General features: G+C 40.2%; 1 protein-coding gene across 3 annotated transcripts in view; it reads left to right on the top strand.

Moving 5' to 3' along the window:
* mdga2a (MAM domain containing glycosylphosphatidylinositol anchor 2a) overlaps positions 1-23,613 on the top strand; it is a 908,723-nt gene that overhangs the window by 682,173 nt on the left and 202,937 nt on the right. For all 3 annotated transcript variants that reach the window (XM_072568467.1, XM_072568466.1, XM_072568464.1), the window contains one exon: positions 19,525-19,673. In XM_072568467.1, the coding sequence (XP_072424568.1) occupies positions 19,525-19,673 (149 nt within the window). The remainder of the gene's footprint in view (positions 1-19,524; positions 19,674-23,613) is intronic.

The raw sequence follows: 23,613 nt of genomic DNA, 5'->3' as shown, positions 1-23,613 counted from the left end.
GGGCCGAAGGGCCTGTTTCCACACTGTAAGTAATCTAATCTAATCTAAAAAAGATAGGTAGAACACACACATATAGACTCTCACATGATATGCTTCCTTCTTTTTCTTAACCAAGCCCTCAATTTCTTTAGTCATCCAGCATTCCCTATACCTACCAGCCTTCCCTTTCATCCTAACAGGAATATACTTTCTCTGAATTCTTGTTATCTCATTTCTGAAGGCTTCCCATTTTCCAGCCGTTCTTTTACCTGCCAACATCTGCCTGCAATCAGCTTTCAAAAGTTCTTACCTAATACCGTCAAAATTGGCCTTTCTCCAATTTAGAACTTCAACTTTTAGATCTGGTCTATCCTTTTCCATCATTATTTTAAATCTAATAGAATTATGGTCGCTGGCCCCAAAGTGCTCCCCCACTGACATCTCAGTCACCTGCCCTGCCTTATTTTCCAAGAGTAGGTCAAGGTTTGCACCTTCTCTAGTAGGTACATCCACATACTGAATCAGAAAATTGTCTTGTACATATTTAATGAATTCCTCTCCATCTAAACCCTTAACTCTATGGCAGTCCCAGTCTATGTTTGAAAAGTTAAAATCCCTTCCAGAACCACCCTATTATTCTTACAGATAGCTGAGATTTCCTTACTAGTTTGTTTCTCAATTTCCCTCTGACTATTAGGGGGTCTATAATACAATCCCATAAGGTGATCATACCTTTCTTATTTCTCAATTCCACCCCGATAACGTCCCTGTATGTATTTCTGTCAATATCGTCCCTCAGCTCAGCTGTAATGCTATCCCATATCAAAAATGCCACTCCCCCTCCTCTCTTGCCTCTCTTTCTATCCTTCCTGTAGCATTTGTATCCTGGAACATTAAGCTGCCAGTCTGCCCATCCCTGAGCCATGTTTCTGTAATTGCTATGATATCCCAGTCCCATGTTCCTAACCATGCCCTGAGTTCATCTGCCTTCCTTGTTAGGCCCCTTGCATTGAAATAAATGCAGTTTAATTTATTAGTCCTATCTTGTCCCTGCCAGCCCTGACTGTTTGACTTGCTTCTGTTCCCAACTGTATCAGTCTCAGATTGATCTCTTTCCTCACTATCTCCCTGGTCCCACCCCCCACCTTACTAGTTTAAATCCTCCCAAGCAGCTTTAGCAAATTTCCCTGCCAGTATTAGTCCCCTTCCAATTTAGGTGCAATCAATTCTTGTACAGGTCACTTCTACCCCAAAAAAGATTCCAATGATCAAAAAATGTGAATTCTTCTCCCAGATACCAGCTTCTCAGCCATGCATTCATCTGCTCTATCCTCCTATTCCTGCCCTCACTAGCTCATAGCACAGGGAGTAATCCAGATATTACTACTCTCAAGGACCTCCTTTTTAAATTTCTGCCTAACTCTCTGTAATCTCCATTCAGAATCTCAACCTTTTCCCTTCCTATGCTGTTGGTTCCAATGTGGACAATGACTTCTTGCTGGCCCCTCTCCCCTGTGAGTACATTCTGCACCCTCTCTGAAACATCTTTGATCCTGGCACCAGGGAAACAACACACCATTCTGCTTATTCGCTGCTGGCTACAGAAACGTCTGTCTGTACCTCAGACTAGAGAATCCCCTAACACAATTGATCTCTTGGACCCTGACATTCCCTCATTGCATTAGAGCCAGTCTCAATACCAGAAACTTGGCTGTTTGTGCTACGTTCCCCTGAGAATCCATCACCCACAATATTTTCCAAAACAGCATACCTGCTTGAAATGGGTATATCCACAAAAGACTCCTGCACTAGCTGCCTACCTCTCTTACCCTTCCTGGAGTTAACCCATCTATGTGACGGTATCTGAGACTTTCCCCCCTTCCTATAACTGCCATCCATCACATACTGTTGCTGTTGCAAATTCCTCATCGCTTCCAACTGTCTCTCCAAACGATCCATTTGATAATAATACTGGCTGAGGGATGTATCATTCCAGAGTATTTTAATAATTCTGAAAACCTGTAAAGTAAGTTGCAAATATAATTTTGAGATACATTCTGCAACAGCTGTAGGTGATTAATGGAAGGGCAAGATACGGTATCAAAGTACTTGAATCCTTAAAGTTACGATTGGTATTTTTTTCCACCTAGTAAAGAGGAGTGAGGGCACAAATCACTGGAGTAAATGTCAGCCTTTCAGCTGATTGAGCCTGTGCTGATCTAATATCGTCAACTCCACTTTCCTGCTTTTTTCCCACTTATCTTGATTTCCTTACTGATTAAAATTCTAGCTTAGCCTTGACTATTCTTAACAACCATGTCACAGCAACCCTCCATCTAAAGAATTCCACAGATTCTCTCCCCTCATTACTCCTCATCCCTCAGTGAACTCTTAACTAAATTCCTGGATGTTTTTCATGTTAGTCTAGTGACTATTAAAGGAGCTGAGGCTGCCTTGCATGTTGACTAGGAAACAATTCTGCAAGGCCTGCCCAGTGCCATTTCCCTTACATGCAAAACTAGAGACAGAATTCAGGAGGCTGTAAAGTGATGGGAACATCAAAGTAGTCCAGTTTGCAGAATGGGCAGCACCCGTTGTATCGATGGTGAAGCTCAACCACTAGGTTCATCTTTGTGGGGATTTTAAACTAATGGTAATGCACTTCTTGCAGCTGGATAAATATTCACTCCCTCGCACAAAGGGCTTACACCTAAAGTTGGTGGGGGGGGATCGTCCTTCACAAAGCTGGACATGAGTCATGCATATTTACAATTGTATTTCTATGAGTATTCCCAGAGATATGCTACAATTAATATCCATGAGGGTTTGCACTAATACACAAGTTTGCCATTTGGAGTATTGTCAGCTTGTGCAATTTTTCAGCATATGATGGAGAACATTTTACAAGCTTTATCCTGGGTCACCATTTATCCAGATGAGTGGCAAAAAACAGGGAAGACCAGTATGGATCATTGTGAGAACTTGGACATAGTCCTTAGATGTTTCTCCAATGTGTGTTTGAGGCACCCCATGTGACCTACTTGGGCTACAGAGTCAACAAGATTGGGTTACACTTGCTGGAATGTGAAGTGAGGGCGATCAAAGGTGGCCCGGCTACCAGATCTGTATCAGAGCTTACGTCTTGGTCGGTGAATTATTTTGGAAAGTTCTTACATAGCCTGGCCTTCATCCTGGTACCTATGCTTCAACTCTTAATAAAGGGTCAGCCTTGGAAATGGTTACATAGCCAAGCCGTAGCCTTCAAGGACGTGAAACAGCTGTCGCCCTCTAAAGTGTTGGGAAACAATGATCTCAAGTGAGATCTGGTATTGACATGCAATGCCTCTCCATACAGCATCAGGGTATTATTAGCTGATAGCTGGCCCAATGGAGAGGAAGGCCCAAGTGCAAAAGCATCCATGACTTTGGCAAATGCAGAGAGTAAATACACCCAGATAGAGAAGGAAGGTTTGGCGGACATATTTAGAGTTAGGAGGTTCCACCAATACCTTTACCGATTTAAATTTGGAATAGTAATGGACCACAAACCCTTACTAGGTCTACTTAAAGAGTACAAGACTGTGTCACTCATAGCTTCAGGCCAAACTCAGCAAGGGGATCTAATACTGTGTGCATACAATGACAAGTTGGAACATTGTCCAGCAGGGCAAATAGCAAGTGCATATGTATTGAGCTGTCTCCCGCTGGCAGATATATTGCCAGTAGTACTGACACTGGAAGCATCTGTAAATTTGTAAATCTGTAAAGCCTTTAAATTTTCTGGACTCACTTGCACTCACATCTGGCAATACTGGACTTTGGATGCAAAAAGATTTGCTCCTGGCAAAACTGAAACAGCCAGTGGTAATGGGGGACGTCCAAAGGGCTGTCACAAGCAAAAGTAAAACCTTTTTGGGCCTGGAGAGACCAGATCAGAGTAGAGGGTGGCATATTATTACGGGATATGAGAGTGATTGTCCTGAGCAAATGTCACTGCCAGATACATGCTGAACTCTACCAGAGTCATTCACAGGTTTCTAAGATGAAGATGTTGGCAAAATATTATGTCTGTGGCCAGGATTGAATGCAGGAATAGTTGTATTGGTGGGGCAGTACCCAGAGTGCCAACAAAGACAACAATTACCACCAGCAGCTCCCATGCATGTGTGGCAACAGCTAGGTCAACCCTGGATTGTGTTACACATTGACCATGCAAATCCTTTCATGGGCTCAATGTTCTCAATCATTGTGTATGCCAACTTTAAGTGGTTGGACATGCATAAAGTTCATTCATCAAACACAGGGCTAGCAATAGAAAAACAGTGTGCATCTTTTGTAATACATAAACTCGCAAGAGTCACAGATACCGGGGTAGTGTTTACCAGCAGAGAAGTTGAATATTTCCTAAAGTTGAATGGTATTCAATATATAAGGAAGCTCCATACCATCCATCATCCAATGGTCTGACAAAACAAGCACTCCAAACTTTGAAGTGAGCCTTAAATAAGCAGCCTACAGCTTCGCTAGATACCAAACTGACCCAGTTCCTATTTAATTATAGTACCACCCCTCTTGCAACTACACGAATAGCTCCAGCAGTGTTGCTACTGGGGAGAAGAATCTGCACCAGGATAATTCTGATCTTCCCAAACTTGGGTGAAAGGTGAAATGGCATCAAGATCACCGATTTGGACAAGACCCCAATAAGTGAGAGAGACAGTTTACTTCAGGGGATGAAATTTGGTAAATGAACTACAGGAATGGCCCTGCATGGGTAGGAGGCATGGTTGAAGTGAGTTCAGGTCCAGTGACCTATAAAGTTCAGGTGTGGTATGTTGGTGCTGAACAAGCGTGTGGACCATATGAAAACTGCAAACTTGTAAACAGTGCAGGAGCAAAGCTTGCCCAGTTCCCCGATAGCCTTTCCCTTTGTGCTAGAACAAGTGAGTCCTCTCTCACCGTTCAGCATCGAAGATATCTTGGAATCTGAATAGGACACAGCAGATCTTGCCATCTTGACACCTTTGCCGCCTGACGAAGAGAATGAATTTCTTCCAAGATGTTCTAGGCTCAAGAGGTGAGCTGGTATGCATTACACACTGCCCGTATCAGAGGCAAAGTTGAAGGAACCGGACCCTGTGCTAAAATGCCCCAATAGGAGCTAAGAAAAAGAGAACCAGCTTATGACCTCAGACTCGTGGGAGGGATATAGTGATTGTAAAGAGGTCAGCCAGGTAGCTCTCATAGAGTATGAGTTCCCTGATTGGAGTCAACCACATTGCTGTTAGTCTGGTCCAATCAGGGAGCCCTGGCTGACAGATACGAACAGGAGTGTCATCTGTTCAGTCTGAGAGTTGCTCTGAGGAAGTTGGATCTGTGTTAAGGACTCTCCACCTGTAAATAAGGGTGACTTGGTGATGGGATACAAGCCTCGGTTGAGCTATTTCTGATGCCAAAAACTGTTCACAGTATTCCAGCTGTTGTCTGACTAATGCCTTGTACAGTTTGAACAAAACCTGTCAATGGTTTTATTCCACTCCCTTTGGAATGAAGGCCATCATTCTATTTACTTTGCCTGTTACCCCTGAACTTGGATGGTAGATTTTTGTGATTCCTGGATGAGTACTCCCAAATCCCTCTATCTTATAGCTTTGTGCAGTCTTTCATTCTTTAAATACTATTCAGCTCCCCTATTCCACCTGCCAAAGTGTATAACCTCACATTTTCCCGCATTGTACTGCATCTGCCAGGTATGTATCAAGTCTTTGGGTCATTCTTATCACTTCCCGTCCAGTTATTTTAAGTCGTCTGAATACTTGGCTCTCATACATTCACTTTCCTCATCTCAGCCATTAATAATGACATTTATATCATAAATACTTACATGTAAAAGTAAGCTAATGTAATTGTAATACCTTAGGCTTGCTATTAAATTACTTTTTATTCATTCACGAGAGGAGAGCATCACTGACTAGGCAACGTTTATTGCCCATTCCTAATTGCCCAGAGGGCTGTCAAGAGTCAACCACATTGCTGTGGGTCTGAAGTCACATGTTGGCCAGAGCAGGTCAGGAGGGCAGCTTCCTTCCCTATCCATCAACACAAGAAAATACTGCAGATGCTGGAAATACGAAGTAAGCATAGTAACTCCTGGAAATACTCATCTGTACAAATTAAAGAATTTTCAAATCCATGAACAGTAATGATGTTGGTCATTGACGAGAACATTAATTCTATTTTTCTCTCTATAGATGCATGTTCAGCAACTGTGTATTTCATGACATGAAGCAGTTAGTTTTAGTGCTGCTCATTCAGAAAGGTAATGTGGTACAGATAGACAGCCCATTATTTTTCACTTGTTGAACTCACCATTAATTGAACAGAGTTGGGTTTGTAGATTCACCTCCTTGTCAATGTTAATATTCTGTCCAGAGCCATTTTTGCAGCTATTTATCATTCTGCTTCAGGTGCTAATTTTAATATACAATTCAGAGTCCTATGGTAAAGATAGAACAGTTTTGACCATCCTCAGACCTGATATTGTACCTACACATTATGCTGTAGGATCAACACTAACAAGTGAGTGTGGATAATTACTGGAATTGCAAAAGCTTTAACATTAAGACTTGCTTCATTTTACCACTTTGAACTTGATTGAGCCTATTTTGGACTTCAACTGGATGGTTGAAAGTGCATTACCACAATCAAATCAAGAATAAGGAGGTTTTTATTATAGAGATCAGAATGCTTCTACATTTTCCCTGCAACTTTATTCATTCCCCTCTTTAAACTCTGAAGGTGTTAGGTGGAAGTCACCTGTCACATTTCTGAGTAGCCTCACAGCCTTCTTCCCCCTCAGCCGTATAAGCTGATAAACTGTGTGCACTATCCTGACACATGCGCATATGGAGTCTGCTGTATATTGTTTACAAGTTAGACTGAAAGAATGAGAAAATGTTGTGAAATAGATGGGAAGGAATTGAAGGAATGACTCAAAGATCAGACTTCATAATATCAACACATTTAAATCATTCAGACTTGCATAATTCTAAAAAGGTTGCTTGCGTGATAAATTGAGTTCAAATGTAGATAATTGATTGCTGAGATTTTGTACTGACAGTATTATTCAAATCAACTCTACAAGATGTGAAACTGCACTAATCAATGGCATCGGCAGTGAACTTCATTTGAATGAATAAATCGATCCAAGGAGATCTGAAATTAGTCACTCAAGTTTCACAGAGATTTAGTCAACAAAATCAGAAGAAATAATTTGACTGAGTGTCAGCTTCTGGTGAGGCTTGTTATGAAAACAAAGATTAAAATTCTCAAAATCATATGATAGAAATGAAGAGCTGGATGTATCCATATGGGAACAACAGGGAATCCCTTGCAATTTTCCATTTGCAAACATGACAATATCACATTATTATAGTGGTTTTGTTTTAATAAATTTTGCAGACTTGAGTTTGAAGTGTTGTGGATATCTGGATTTTTTAAGAGGCCAATTAAAGAATAAAGGGACATTTTTAAATGAAAACATTTCTTGTAAGTCGATGCAGACAAGATGGTGAAATGGCCTCCTCCTGCATCAGAAGAATTATTTGTGTAAAAGTCACATGTCCTGTCATAAATGACTGTTTACTGTAGAGCCCCTCTCTGAATTTATGACTGTCTGGTTGCAGATTCTGCTTTGGAGATTCTTTGGATTTTTTTCCTTCAGGGAATGAAAATAGCATTGCAGCCCAGCTCTCCTATCTCTGAGAAAACATTTGTCATGAGTCCACATGAGTAACTGGAGTCTAGGTCCAGTCTGAACACTGATTGTCCTCCTAAAACATATTCAGAAGAATCCTCAGTATTATGTATCCTGGGCAAACTCTGTGGCAAACATCTCAGATGCATCAGCTCACTTTTAGTGATGTCCATCTTTGTGTGACAGAACATCAGAACAACAACTGTCTGAACATTTCACACGTTATCCTTTTTTTGCCTTCAAAAAGTAAGATATATTGGCCAAAAGTGGTTCTTTTTCAAAGTGAATTTCTGCAGAGGGTATTTCTCCTTCTTTACCTGCTGTGCATGTTTCTGTGTTTGTGTACATTTCAATTTATTTGGAGAGAGAAATGTTTTTATTTCGATCAAAGAAACTGTAAGTGCGTTGACCATGTTTGTTTGTATAATCATTGAATAAGCTCTCTTAATCGCGTATCATTAATTTTGTGTTTGTTAAAGAAACTTGATGTAGAATCATTTTAAGTCTAATATAGGATAAGCACATAATTGGTCATTTTGGAATTGGAACTGGGGAAAACAATTACATGTAGTCTGTAACCCAGCGAATAGTGGGAACGGAGAAAGACAAGGCACTGCTCCCAACATGGTGAAAGCAATAATCTATTCTGTGTTGCTATAAAAATATTATGATTGGTTGTTGCCTGAACCTATTTATTTTGTCTTCATCACTGCTTTAAAATACTTTAGAGCAAGTTTGATTCGCAAATGTGTATTTGTGTCTTGTTTCTCACTGTTTCAGCAATGGTACAAATTTGTCTCTCATTTCTTTTTATCAACTCCCTCTATGTTTTGTAATAAAAGAAATAGACTGCAGCCATTTAGCCCTGGAGTCTTGGTCCACAATTCAATTTCATCATGGCTGAATTGTACCTCAATCTCATCTAACCACGATTACTCCGTATGCCATTAGCTAATCTTTCTATCTCATTCTCAAAAGTTTTAACTCTTCCTTCATCCACAAGCTTTCTAGAATTCCAGGTTTCTGCTACCATTGTCTGTGGATGTGTTCCTGACTTCTCTCCCAAACATTCTAGTTCTAATTTAAATATCCTCCCATTACCCCCAGTCCCTCAGTTCCAGATTTCTTCACAAGAGCAAATAGATTATTTGGATCCATCTTGTTGAACCATTTCATTATTATATTTGTCTTCCATCTTCTAAACTCAATAACCCAGACCATGTAATCTACCTTTTAATATCAAAGTTTAACCCCAGTATCCTTCTCTCCACACACCCCACACCAATAATGATTAGACAATAATGGTCATGTCACCTTTCTCAAGTGTAACACCCAAATCGGAATGAAGCACTCAAGACATTCTACTAACTCTTTGATTGGTTTTGCATCTCTCCAAATTTTCAGAACGTGTACACGCGTTTCTCACAATTAGAACACACTAAAATTCGTCTAAGACTCAAAGTGGATTACTACAACCTTAGCTGCATTGAACTTCATTTGCAACAGTTTTGCATTTATAATATGTTTAAAACATGTTTGTAAGTTCCTGCTTCGATCAGTGCTACGTGTGGCCCTGAAACTTCCACTTTATTGACAAACTGTGAATTGCATGCAGTTTTTTTTGGCGCGTTTCTTGCTGTGAGGTTTTGCACTGTATCTTACAAAACATGCCTCATTAACTATCGTCCCCAGCCCAATGGTGCCCCCCACATTTGCTACTATCTCTGTCATTCCATGGACTTCCCAAAAAAACACATTACTCATTAGAAATCTGCCAAAAGACCACCATCCCGAGCTGCCATGTCATCTTTAGAAGCCCATTGTGCATCTGTGCAAGCACTGTCTGACTGTAGCTGCTCTGCACAATTCAAGATATTTGCTTTGGTCATGGCAGACAAGGAGGAATTGGTGTTATGAGATGCAAGCAGGGAGCTCTTGCTGGATGGAATGCTGTACAGGTGGGACTTCCTCTTTGTCCAGGATGAGAAGTAGATAACATGACCTCAGACCATGCCAGCCTGGTCCACGGTTGCCATTCAGGTTAATGCAGTCTCAGTCATCTGGAAGAATTCACAACAATGTAGGAGGGATAATAGCATTGGTGTAAGTTCTGACATCTTCTGTCACAAAGCTGCTCCCTTTTTTTTCTAAAAGCTGATCCTTTTCTGAAGGATACTGTGTCCTTGGGTTTTTTTCAGAGGGATCTGGAATGGAAAATTAAGAAATTTTACATTTGTAACAAATTTTACATTTACTGTGAAATTTGAAAGAGAATGCATTTCTAAAATTTAATGCTGTGCTGAGCTTTGTAAACAATACTTTGACGAGGTTTGCAGCCAGCTTGTCGCTGTTTGAATTTTGTAAACATTCAACCCAACCTTGCGACAGTCGAACTCAGCGTAAGCTGAAGAACTGTTATGTCCAAGACCAGGGGATGAGAGAATAATAACTTGAGTTTTCCCAGCCTTTGCCCTTGAGAGTGTGATAAGAAACAGTATAAGGCAAGTATCTGAATTATGCTCAGGTACCCTTTATATTGAGGCATCCAGTTGAATGGACTGGGTCAATTCTGCAGAATTTAAATAAAGCTCCTTTCTTTGCTCTTGCTTACAGTTGAGTCAAGTCGATTTAACTTCCACGAGAGGTCATAAACCAGCTCCCGGTTCTGATTAGACTGGTTTGGTACAGAGATTGAAGGGTATTGAGAGGCCTATTGTTTATATGTAAACAGATAAGACTTCAGGCCAAAGTGGTCATAGAGTCAAAGAGTCATAGAGATGTACAACATGGAAGCAGACCCTTCAGTTCAACCCGTCCATGCCGACCAGATACCTCAACCCAATCTAGCCCCACCTGCCAGCACCCAGCCCCATTCTTTCCAAGCCCTTCCTATTGATACACCCATCCAAATGCCTTTTAAATGGTGCAGTTGTACCAGCCTCCACTACTTCCTCTGGCAGCTCATTCCATACACGTACCAGCCTCTCTGTTATAAAGTTGCCCCTTAACTCTCTTTAAATCTTTCCCCTCTCACCCTAAACCTACGCCCACTAGTTCTGGACTCCCCCACCCCAGGGAAAAGACTTTGTCTATTTATCCTATCCATGCCCTTCATGATTTTATAAACTTCTATAAGGTCACCCCTCAGCCTCCAATGCTCCAGTTTTAGTAGTCACATTTTAGAAGTGACCTGTAAATGAAAGGGAAGTGGTCAGCTCTCTAGCTCAGCAGTTCAGTCCAGAACTAGTTAGGGGTTCAGCTGTGTAGAAACAGGCTCTCTCTCTCTCCTTTTGCCCTTCTAACTTCAAACTGGAAACATTTATTCCATTTTTACTGTTTTTTTGGGGGGGTTGCTTATTGGGATTGTTGTGTATATTTGGAATAGCATAATTAAGTCTAGTTTGGACAGACTGAGTTCTGTAGGGGTTCTTTATTCTGTTCTTTGTGTTTCATTGTGTTATTTTGTGAATAAATTTTTGTCTGTTTTAAAACCTAGTAATCAACTTTGCTAACTTACTCCGAGTAATTTTTACTGTATATTTACCGAAACACATTGCAAAGTTATGGTCTGGGCTGCCTGCTTAAGAATGTTTTGAGTGGTCTGGTCCATAACACTTCCCTCTGATATCTCTGTGACTGTATCAATGTCCCACCAAGACTCATGCTAATTTTTTCACTATTGCTGGGAACATCTTTCACATTCGCTCTCACTACCCCAACCGTTGATAGCATTAACTCTGCATACCCTCTGCACTGCCAAATCACTGGCTTGGGACAACTCCCCATCTGTACCAAAAATTATAGTTGCGTTGTCCACTTTCATCTTCCTTCGTACCTGCTCCTCCCTCATTCCAGGAGTGAAACAACCCACAATAGGGGCAAAAAGTGGCAAGATAGCTAGTTGGATGCCAACTTTCATCTCTTCACCCTTTATGAGTAGATTATCCTTTTTGTGACTGCCCTGAACACATGATTAATTATGCTAAAGACCCTTGCGTTACTGTACTGGAAGCCCCCGACCAAAATGCTCTTCCTTGACTTGAATGAAGACTGCAGCCAACCACGACATGCATCCTGCCTTTGTGTCTGCACTAAGAAATGGTCGGTGTAGCAGTCATGTGAACCTGGTATCTCTAGCTGAGGACAAAAGGCACAAAAAGGCAATGAAAGGTAGGGATGCTGTGACCATCCAGGTCAGCTTAAAATGAGCACATGAGCATTATGGTAGTGAGTGAAAAGCCTAGAGATCTGGTCTGGTCCCATCCATGAGCTGGGTATGTATCCCTGAGCGCAACATTATCCCTTGTAGCAGCCTTAAAATGGCAGTTGCTGTTGCACCCCAGGGTGTAGCATTGAACTGGAAACACAGCCTGTAAGTGGAAATAGGGTAATGTGTCATGGGGGTTCATAGATTCTGGCACACATCTGATGTCAATACATTTGGACATGGGTTGAGGGTGACGAGTATCTGAAAAAAACTCCACAGAGACTGGTATCCCATCACCAATTAACTTTTATTTAAAATTAGAGAGTCCTGGACACTGAACCAGGTATAGCAGAGCCAGCTGTCAGAGAGAGCAGGGATGTCTGAAACTCCTGTTTATATCTGTCAGCCAGTTGTTCCTTACTGAACCAGATTATCAATCCCAATCAGGGAACTCGTATTCTCTGAAGCTCACCTTGTGACAATCACTAGAGTATCCATTCAAGTCTGCCCTAAAATGTTGGCCTCCAGTATCCAACACAAAAGTCTCTGGAGCAAGCGGTGAGATGAGATCACCAGACACCCATTAGAGTGGTGAAACAGCTGAACCTCAGGGCAAACTTGTTTTGCTTGACAGCTCTGGCCCTTTGATGTCAGCTGTGTGTTGCACAATGTTTATTTATACAAAATAAATACATTTTAAGTCCTTACTATGTTTACGATTGATAATATAAAAAGCCTGGATGATTCTGGAATCATAGAGGTAAACAGCACAGAAACAGACAAAGGAGATTTAATAAAAAGCTCTTTTATTGTATATTCTATTATCATTATAGGATTCATTCATTCTCCGGAGACTTATAGCTGGCGAATAGACGTGGACGTGTCACGGTTTGGTATGGAGGATATGAGGGGTCAATGAGAGTGGGTGGGGTAGGAGCAACCAAACACCTGCTCTAGTTTCCATATCGACTCTTTTATAACATCTAGTTTGTTGGGCATATTTGATAAGATTGCAATCAGAATGTGAATTGTGCTGATAATAAAGACCTTAATAAATGCTAATCATTGTCAATTGGCACGTTGCATCTGCCTGGTGAGCCTTTCACCATACAACTTGTGAAAAGCGTAAAAGATGGGGAAATATTATCTCAACGTCATTTTGGGCCTCACAATGTTTCTCAGCTAATTCTGCAGTTTATCTCGTCTTAGCCCATGTCACTCCAATTCTTTAAGATTCTGTCCTATATTCTTTAAGATTAAAGTTTCTTTCAGTGTGCAACATGTGACTAAGTCCTTATTTAGATGGTGCAAACAACAGCAGTGTAGCTGGTGTTCGTGGTTTCCCATATCTGGGAGCAAGTGTGATAGTTTGGTTCAAAGGACACTAAAGGATTCTCAGTGAGATCTGGAAGGATGTTCCTGACCTGCACGGAAACTTAAAAAATACATTTCAAACTTCCTTGCTGAGCCAATTCTGTCCTATCATGAACCTGTTGGCAGGTTTCATATTGGTTGGAGCAGAATTCTCATCCCCTCCTGCCCTACAACCTTTACTGTTCAGGCCTCAGGTTGAGTTTGGAGATTAGATGACATAGTTAGACCTAATAAAACTGGATCCCTGCTTTCTTTCTTTATTCCCAGCTCAGAGGAGCAAGTTACAATGGGAACATCTCAGAATGGAAATGGGATTAAACGGCTTGACCAATTCCTGTTTTTTTGTCTTTAACAGCTCTCTGAGACTTCTCAGTAGGTTGAAACATTTAACATTGAGCCCAAAGTAATGATCTATAGGAACGATGGAATTAGACTGAGGAAGCACCTGGAAGGAAGCATTGAAACAAGCTATTGATAATGGGCAAATACAGACTGGTTATATTTATTTCTGACAGTAGCAGGGTAAGGGCCATTTTGGACAGTGTCATACATCTCTTCCTTGGTTAATGTTTCTCAATAAATCCAGTTAGTTAATTCGGAATCAGAGCCAAGCTTGTCTGAAGTTTATTCCCTTCTTCCCTTGTTTCATTGTAGCTGGAGAGCTATAAAGTGAGTTGGATATTAGCATTCCAATGTTGTGTGACCCCTGGGGTTTCTACAGGGTTCCAGCTTCTTCTTCGAGGTGGAACATGCAGAAAGATCTTTGCGAAAGTAGGTACCTCACTAAAGGACAATAAAAGTATGTTACAATGGTGGCGGACAGTTTTTGAAAATAACTAGTACGTATGTTGCAAGGAACCTATTGAATCGAATAACTTAATATCACCTAAAAAAACTACTGCAGAAAAAATAATTGTTATATCCCATTCAAAGTGAATCCAGTTGCTTTCATGCACCAACAAATATATAGTAACAATAGTTTGTACAGCTTGCTGTGATAATCTTTGCTATCATTTCCAATGTTGTACATGCAGATGATTTAATCTAGTCTTTGCAATAAAATGTCATTTGCCTTCCTACCTGCCTCCCAACTTGTTTGTGTAGGAGGACACCCAAATCTCTCTGGTCTTTAATATTTAAGAGTCTTTCACTCCAGTTGTCCTCCGCGCTTTTGTTTATTTCAAACAGGGCACAACGCTGAGATATACTCCTTGTTTATGCAGAGAACAGGCCCCTGCATATGAACATACATGACTTCTAACATGTGTACGTGAGCCACATTGTGAACTTGGCTCGTGATCCTACATTGTTTGTTAGTGTAATTTTTAGCACACTCAGTTGCTGTACAATTGGGGGAGCACAATCTCCTTTTCACTATGAAATAGCCTCTGGAGTTTAGAATTACAATTAATCCAAAGGAATAGGAACAGTTAGTATTACAAGCTCTAAATAAGGTTGTTAGGTGGAGGGAATCAAATTGGTTTCGATGTTCTCGACTTTTAAAAATTGATCCTCCATGGAGGACTGGGTGGCATTGGATGCAACACCAAATTGTGTTGCCATTATCTCAATCAAAAGAAATCTTGGAAGAAAGTAGGAAAGGAAAATCATGAGAACATGGGAGGCGATGGCCTAGTGGTATTATCGTTGGACTTTTTAAATTCAAAGATTCAGGTAATGTTCTGGGAACCTGGTTTGAATCCAACCAAGCAGACAGTGGAATTTGAAATAGAAAACCTGGATGAAGAGTCTTCTGATGACCAAAACTCATTTCAATTATTGGAAAAAGATCCATCTGGTTTCCTAACGTCATTTAGGGAAGGGAACTACCATTCTTACCTGATCTGACCTACATGTAACTCCAGACCCACAGCAATGTGGTTGATCTTAACTGCCTACTGGGCAATTAGGGATGGGCAGTAAATGCTGACCTAGTCAGCGACACCCTCATCCTATCAATGAATAAAAGAAAGAGTACAAAAAAATTAGGTTTGGATGTTAAAATGACTTGCTGATATCTGCCCTTAATTTTCCTTTTGCTGATATGAATCTCAGTCACCTTGTCATACATTCAATCTAGTTAGAAGTAATTTGCCCAATTTACCTTTTCATATGATTTAGTATCTTGCATGCTGTTATAATGACACATTTCTGGCACTTCTCCCAGTTGGAAATGTTAAGAGTCTCAGAACGAAATCTGAAAGGATTTTGACAAAGCTTTGTGAGGGATATAGCTCAAAACAGTGTAATGAATATTTTTGATTGTCTTGAAATGTGAACTAATTGGCATTTACATTTTAGATGGTACATTGTAATCAACACAAACTAGCTGCAAGTGTGCTTAAATCCTTATATCCATCTTATTTTATTGTTTATGATAAAGCAAAATTAAGCTGGACAGATGAATAAATATGGATGCCAGTTATTCAATCACTTCTTTCAAGTTGTGAAATAAATATATTAGTAAATTATTGTTACGCTGTGCAATGTTTTTTGGTTAATTTGAATGATGGTGTGATTTAATTTCTTAAGTGCAGAGTTGACTTTAAATTATCAGGAATGGCTGCAGATGGATAGCAATAAAAACTAATTGCATTAGATCCACCAGAATTTGGTTTTAACTTTAAATTCTTGCTCCAGAAGGAGTAATTAATAGCACTTGTGAATTGTACATACTATCTAACTTGTCTAGTACAGCTCAAAGTGGAGCTTCAGTATTTCCCCTGCTTTCACCAACTATTTCTTTTAGCAGTTAATGCACATCTGAGACTGGCAGTTGATTTTGGATTGATATTTGGGCAGCAGTAGGTCCAGCCACAGCTATGAAAAGAGGGAATTGAATCTAAAGCACATTAATGGTTCAGAACAGCAACAGTGTCAAGATAGCAGACTCAAATTAAAGCCCAGACAGTTTGTCTCTTGTGGCCTGTGTGAAGCATGTAACTTGCTGCATTTACTTACGTGCCTCAGAATTGTGACTAATTTGTGTAGGAAACTCTAATGCTGAGGATTTGTTCTGCATTGATAACACTTCTGTGAGTGTTTAGTGATTACTTATCCAAGCATTTAGGATGATAGGAGGTGGAAATCCACTGGAAAATTATTCTCTTCTAACTAGCAAATAGAGTGCAATTTGTACAGAAGTTGTCAAAATGATCTTATAAACAATATAATGATCAGCACCCACAGGAGGGACCTCTCTTGGGATATCCCAAGATTTATGCTGCTGCCTTGTAATACAACAGGAACCATGACATTTTGATGTTGACTGCAGCCAAGTGGCATCTCTAGTTTAAAACATTGTGATTTGACTTGACAACTCAGCCAATTAGTGATCATATAGGAAATGGACCAAGCTGTTTATTGCTCATTTCTGTCTGTAATTCATTTGACCTATATCAGCAGTAAGGTACTGTTGGCAGTCAACATGTCTTTGAACTTTACAGACTTAGTTGTGAAAACAGCCAGAATATTCCACACCTTGAACAGATGGGGATAGTCAGTATTGTAGCCAGAATTTGTCACATTACAAGACTGTCCAAAATACAACTGGAGATGCGTCCTGTCACGTTGATGTACAGTGGAGGAATTTAGCAAATCAGGTGTTATTGATAGTCTCAATAACAGCAATGTAATCTTCCCTGAGAGTTGGCCACTTTATAATCCACAAACAGGAGTCATCATTAAGACAGACAAGTTCTGCTTCCTGTTTTATGGATATAATGTCCATATCACTTCAGGGCAGGTTTCAAGGTTTTGCTTTCGAACTAGTGGGGAACTAACCATGCACAGACTCTACCCAACAGGATCTTGTGGAGAAAGGGTCACTCTGATGTCAGTCAGTGAAACTTCATTAACGGTTCTAGTGAATTGCTATTTTAATTAATTCTATGAAATTTGGTAATGTCTTTTCATGACATTTTCCTTATTTAATTTTAATTCCTTAATGTTAAAACAAAGATATCCCTTATAAATAATGTCAAGGATTAATAAGTGTCAAAACAAATCCTAAACTAAATTATTAATAATGCCGCACCTTCATTCTCATCACCTTTATATCAACATTCAGTACAGCAACTTAACATCTTGGGAATCATTCTTCTGTTTAGCATGTCACACACAGCAGTTATATCTCTCTATGTGGCTGTATTTCACTTGTCCAGACATTCCTTTAATTATGTGAATTAGATCAATTCTTTGAATTTTGGTGAGTAACCTGCAAATTGTATTCATGCAAATTTTTAAAATCAATCATTAAAGCAGCCATCCTAACTGATTTGGATGTTAACTGGTTATTTTTTGAGATACTAAATGCAATATGAAGAGTAGAGTGTCCAGGTGAGGAGATTTGATAATATAGGACATCAGAACACATATTCTACCCATCTCTTTAAGTCCATCTGGATGTTGAAATGAACACTTTCAATCTTCCTAAACACTGAAATTGTTTTTTTTTGTACAGTCAGCTTATGTTCAATCTTGCTCCAGTTTTATTATAATTGTTTCTTACCCTTACAGTTTGTTGTGTTATGGGTAGTGATAATTTTCAATTTAATTATCTGGGCAGTCACTTGGTGGAATGTATCACCAGTTTTTTACAGATGTTTTTATAAAGGGTGCTCTATCTGCTCAATCAGGTCACTGCCCAAGTGACAAATGGTGGGAGTAATCCCTTGAAACTAGTACAAATAAAATTTGGTCTTCACTATCTGTACCTAAAACATCCTGGATTGAGTACTGTGAGGAGAATGAGACCGGAGGATGATGTTCCCATAGTACAGCCTGCTCAATGTTTCTTCAGTGTAGATGATTGAAAAGAAAATCAGATGACCCTATTGAAATATTTTATATTCTAAATTCACCTATTCATAAATGAAGTAACCTTTAAACTAAAATGTTTAAAAAGAGAAATGTATCTTGCTACCTACCATATCTCATTCCCAATAGTAATCCTGCTTCTCTAGTCTCCTGCTCCCTGTGCGGTATCTCTCCCTCCCCCTTCCAGTTCACCCTCTCATCACTTCCCTCTTCTGGTCTTTCATTTCTGTTCAAAACCCAGATTCAATCCACTCTGATGTAGAAGTGCTGATGTAATGATTCAGAACTGCTGGGGCTTTGCCAATCCTTGCTGTTTCTAAATATTCCCACTCTTGGCCTCCCTTTCCTGAATCCATGGGAGAAAGGCAACAAGGACAGAAACAGCTTTGAAAGTTATTTTAAAAATACATGAATTATCAAAGACTGAGCACTTCTGAACCCCCAGGGCTCTCATCTCCATAATATCAGAACTTCAGCTTTAGACTGAATCTGGATCTTGAGCAGAAACTCAAGAGCACTTGAGGAAAGCTGCTTCTGGGTGAGCTGAGGAGACAGAGGTCCCAACAAAGAGGTCAGGAAGTGGTAAAATGCTGGAATTCAGAAGATGGAGAATAGGGAGAGGCATCAAGTTAAATGGCAGAGAGAAGGAGAGTTCGCAATTTGAACATCAGGAGTGTGGAGAGACCAAAACATGGAGGTCTGGAGTGCCAAAGAAGCTTCATCTTTAGGTTGGAGGAAAGCAAGAGGTTAGGGAATAGGAGAGGCACCAATCAGATTCTGTTCAAACAATTCTCAGCGATACTTAATGAGTTTGTAAACTCTATTAATTTACCAAAGGTAAAGTAAATCAACATTAGGCAAGGTAACTTTAAATAAGGGCTCAACGTGCAAAATTCCACCATATAAACTTCGAAAGAAACCATCATTTCAGAATCCATTTTCTGTGAAATTTTGATTTGTTTATTCAGTTTTTTTGATATCCTAAGATTATTGCACAAAACCCTTTTGTTTTAAATGGTCCTTAATGATCTATTTCTATAAATGAAATCATGCTTTGTTAAGTTTGAGTTCAGTTACATGTTCTGAATGTTCTGTTTCTCATAATCTTGAGATTATGTGACCTCAAGAAACAAAACTGCCTTCCTAGTGGAAAAAATTGTATCATTCATAATGAGTCTCATGGATTTCAATGCATTGTTAATGTCACCTTGCACTCATTTGAATTACTGATTTCTGAAGCTGCTTGTAATGTGTCCTCTTATGTATTCCATTATTGTTCATGGAGTGTCAGCATTGCTTATCATGGGGAAAGTACATTATGAACAGATCATTCTATTTTAATGCTCTGTGCACTTCGTGGTTCAGTAGCTCATATTTTTTCTTGTTCCAGGTAAAGCTTACCCTCCTGAATTCTATTATGATACACCAAACCCACTCTGGCAAAACCGAGCACGCGTGTACTCCTACATGTTGCAGTGGACTCAGATGAACCCAAATGCTGTTGACCGTATCCTTGCATATCGTTTGGGGATCAGGCAGGTATGGAAATTTAATCACCTCCATCTCTCCCTCCCAGAGAAATAGTTTGGCTGTTCTTCAAGGATTATCACTTGAAGGCACAATGAACCATCATTTGGTTGTAACGGGCACTAATTTGACCAGTTGTGCTGTGACAGTGGTTTGATGAGTCAGTTGAAAGATGCAGTGTCTCCACATGATTCATTGTTTCAGTACATTGCAGACATTGTCAAAGAAGGAATATGACTTTTTATTCATACAATGGTAAATAAAATCATTGTCACTATAAAATAATTACCATGTTGGCAGCAACTAGTCACAGGAAAATACATTGACTTTGTTTTAACTCACCGAAGAATAGGTTCAAACAAGTGAGCGCTTCTTATAATTGTCTTGATTGTGCTTGTGGCAAGTTTCTTTAAATAGCTTCTGAAGCCTATGTCAAGCAATAAAGATATGTAAATACATTCAAAAGATGTTTGCCCATAGCCATTTGTATTGTCGCTTTGCATGATTCAGTCACTGGATGAAATTTGCTGTCATTAACAGTGATTTTCCGTCATCTTGAGAAATATTAGCCAAAATGCAAGCTCTTTGAAAAAAGATGAAGGTTTGGCATAAAACACAGATGAATGGATGCTATTCTAATGAAAATTGCGATAATGTAATTTTGTAGAAAATTAGTAGATTCATTCAAGGGTAGACTGGTATGTGAGTTTAATTTTGTCACAGAATTTCATAGTGTATTGGGTTCTGTCTTTAACCTTTTGGCTTGCCTTCAAGTCCCAACACCATAAATATTAAACAATAAATGAGCAAGTTCTTCTCTCAGCTAGTTAAATGTTTGCTGTGAAATGCATTTAGATGATGTTAATCCAGTTCCCCTGTGAACAGAAGCTGACAATACAAAAGTGCTTCACAATGAGCTAATGTAGGAGTGTAAAATAAGAATGGAGGATAATCTTTTGGTCATGCAGTGGTAGTAAAGTCCTACCTCTAGACCAAGAGAACCCAGCTCAAGTCATGCCTGCTCCAGAGATGTATATTATCTCAGAGCAGGTTGATTAGAAAATACCTAGTATGAGAATTGTGGAGCTCTTGTGGTACACTGGTACTGTCCCTACCTTTGGTCTAGAACACTCAGGTTCAACACCTGAATAATGTCTTAATATCTAAAAATATATTAATACCAATTTATAATGTGAGTTCGACCATGTATTTGAACCCACTCTTGTGGTATATTGCTAGTGACAGGAGGCCCAAGTTCGAATCCCATCAACCTCAGAGGTGTGTCATAATATTGCTAAACAGATTGGTTAAAAATATCTGAGTGAGAATGGTTCTTATGAGTCTGGTCCTGGACATGGCTATCAACAGGTCAAGGCAATGTGCCAAGGAGGGGGTTGTAGTTCCCAACTACCCTTCCTCTGTCATGGCTGTATTTGTACATGCGTGTCCATTATTCTCGATGTTATTTGAGAGAGTGGGCACTTCAGGGGATGGAGTGCCTTTCTTTCCCCCTCCAATTCCATTTTGATTTGATCCCCACATTATTTCCTTTGTCCCTCAACTTTGATGTTATTGCAACACTTCTGATGAGCTGTATCCGTTAATTGATGTTTTAACTGGAAAGCAGAGGTGATTTGATGGTGGAGGATAAATAAAAAAAAGCACTGATAATTTGGTGATGGAAAAAAGATCTCCAGTTTTGCATGAAAACAATACTGGATATAAAAAAAAATAGAAGAAGAAGAAATATTGAAAGAGAATGCAGCACAGGGGCACTTTTCCCTACCTCTGTGGTAGGAGGCCAGCTTCGGGTCCCACCTGCTCCAGAGGTGTATAATAACAGATTGCTTTAACGCGTCGAGACTGAGTATGACAAACCAACTCTTTTGTGGGTGGACTTGATGCTATTTTGTCTCAATAGTACAGACAGAGAATAGAGTTGCAGTTGAGAGAATACTAGTTAGACTGAGATTCACAGAGACCAGCCAGACATATTAAAGACTTGTTGACTGACGGATAAACATTTTCTCTCAAGATGTTCAGCTATGTTATCATGTGCTGAATGGCAGTATACTCACCTCTAAGCCAAAGGATCATTGATTCCAGACTAATTCTACAGCCTTGAGAATCATGACTGATACTTGCAGTACCTAAGAATTGTTACACTTTCAGAGATGGTTTATTTGAGATTTTGAGATGAGGCTCTAGGATCATTGTAAGACCCAGGGCATTAATTCAAGAAGACCCAAGGAATTTGGCCTAATGTTTATACTTGACCCAAGCTACTAAAACCAACTCATCTGGTCACTTCCATTATAACTGGGAATAGGAGCTGATTGTGCACAAATTGGCACCCATGTTTGCTATGTTATAATAATGGTGTCTTATGAGGAATTGATCCGTTATAAAGTGCTTTGATGATCTTGGGAAGTGAAAGATACTATGAACTGTCTTATGTTAAAATGTTTCATCAAATAAGGTTCATGGTACCCAATCCACCATGGCTCGGAGTGACTTTTCTCATGCAGTCTCTGCCTGTCACCTTGATAGTTATGCGTCTGGATGCCACATCGCCTTTCTCTTGGCAAAAAGTACTGGCCACTGCAAGGACCTTGCTTCACTCAAGGTGCTGGTACCATGTTTGAAGCCCATCTGCACACTGGCAGGCAGGACCTGTCTCCATCATTCTCAATGAGCACCTTGCCCAGAAAGACAAGGTATTTCCTCACCTTACCCACTGAGACATGAAAGTGCTCATGGACAATGCGAGCAGCACTTTATCCTGCTGACTGGCAAAGAAGGACAAATCACCAGTTAAACAGATCACATGGCAGTGCAGGAGATGGGTCAGTGATCTTCTGCACTCCACAAAAGTAAGTGCCACCATCTTTTTTTCTGCAACCTCACACTCCTAGGAGTACCACGCACACTATCTCTGCCACTGTACATGTTTCTCACCAGGGCTCACAGACTACACTTTCATATTGCACACAGCATATCCACTCAATAGTTCTTCCCCACCTTATGCTTCCAAAGTACTAACCCTACCTGCCCTCTGTGCTTGCTACTCACTCACTGGGAACATTTTATCACCTCCCTGTTCCTGTGTCACTAGTAACTGCTCTTCCGTTGATTTCCAAAGTTCGAACTCTATCTTTGTCTTCTGACAGGAAAGCTTGGCCAGTATCAAGGCCAACAGGTTCAAAACCAGTGAAGGAATAGCAGACCTCACGATGCACATGTGTTATGAGGAAAGTTGGTTGGAGAAGGGCGCAGGTGCTCACATGAGGATGTGGAGACCTCAAAGGCAGCCAACCAGTTAAGCTTGAGTGTTGAGTTGTGGTACTCTCCCATTCTCATCCAGGTTAACTCATTCTTAACCTACACAGGGTTTATCCCACTTAGACAACTAATTCTCTTGCCTTACCCATGCTGGCACTATTGACACCTAATCAAGGTCCGGCAGGAAGGGACCAGCACCTCCTCCTCCTCCTCCGAGGAAGCGACTGAATCCTCAGAGATACAATGTCAAGGCTTTCACGCAGACCATCCACCAGCTCAGAGACTTTCACCTTGGTGGGTGTGTTTTCTAGACTAGATTCAGGAACACAATCTGCTGAGAATATCCCTGCCATGTTTCCACAGCTGATTGAGGAAGAATGCCCACTTCTCTGATTCTCCAAGAACTACGGGAGGTGATGTACCTACTAAGCTTCAGGCAGGAGATGATCCCATGCTGTCGGCCATTAATGACTTTGCTGACATGTACAGACAGGCACAAGAATATCAGGATATTTTGTCAGAAGCCATTGATAAATTGGATTGAAGGATGGAGGAGCACACCAATGATATTTGCACCGTGCTGATTCTGGATTGTATGCATCTGGCTGGCTCTATGATTGGTTGGTGGCCATCTTAGAGACACAGAACATCCAGCGGGATATCAGAGTCT

Source organism: Chiloscyllium punctatum, chromosome 4, assembly GCF_047496795.1.
Source record: "Chiloscyllium punctatum isolate Juve2018m chromosome 4, sChiPun1.3, whole genome shotgun sequence".
In the NCBI taxonomy this organism is placed as follows: Eukaryota; Metazoa; Chordata; class Chondrichthyes; order Orectolobiformes; family Hemiscylliidae; genus Chiloscyllium; species Chiloscyllium punctatum.
This window is presented reverse-complemented; position numbering and strand designations above follow the sequence as displayed.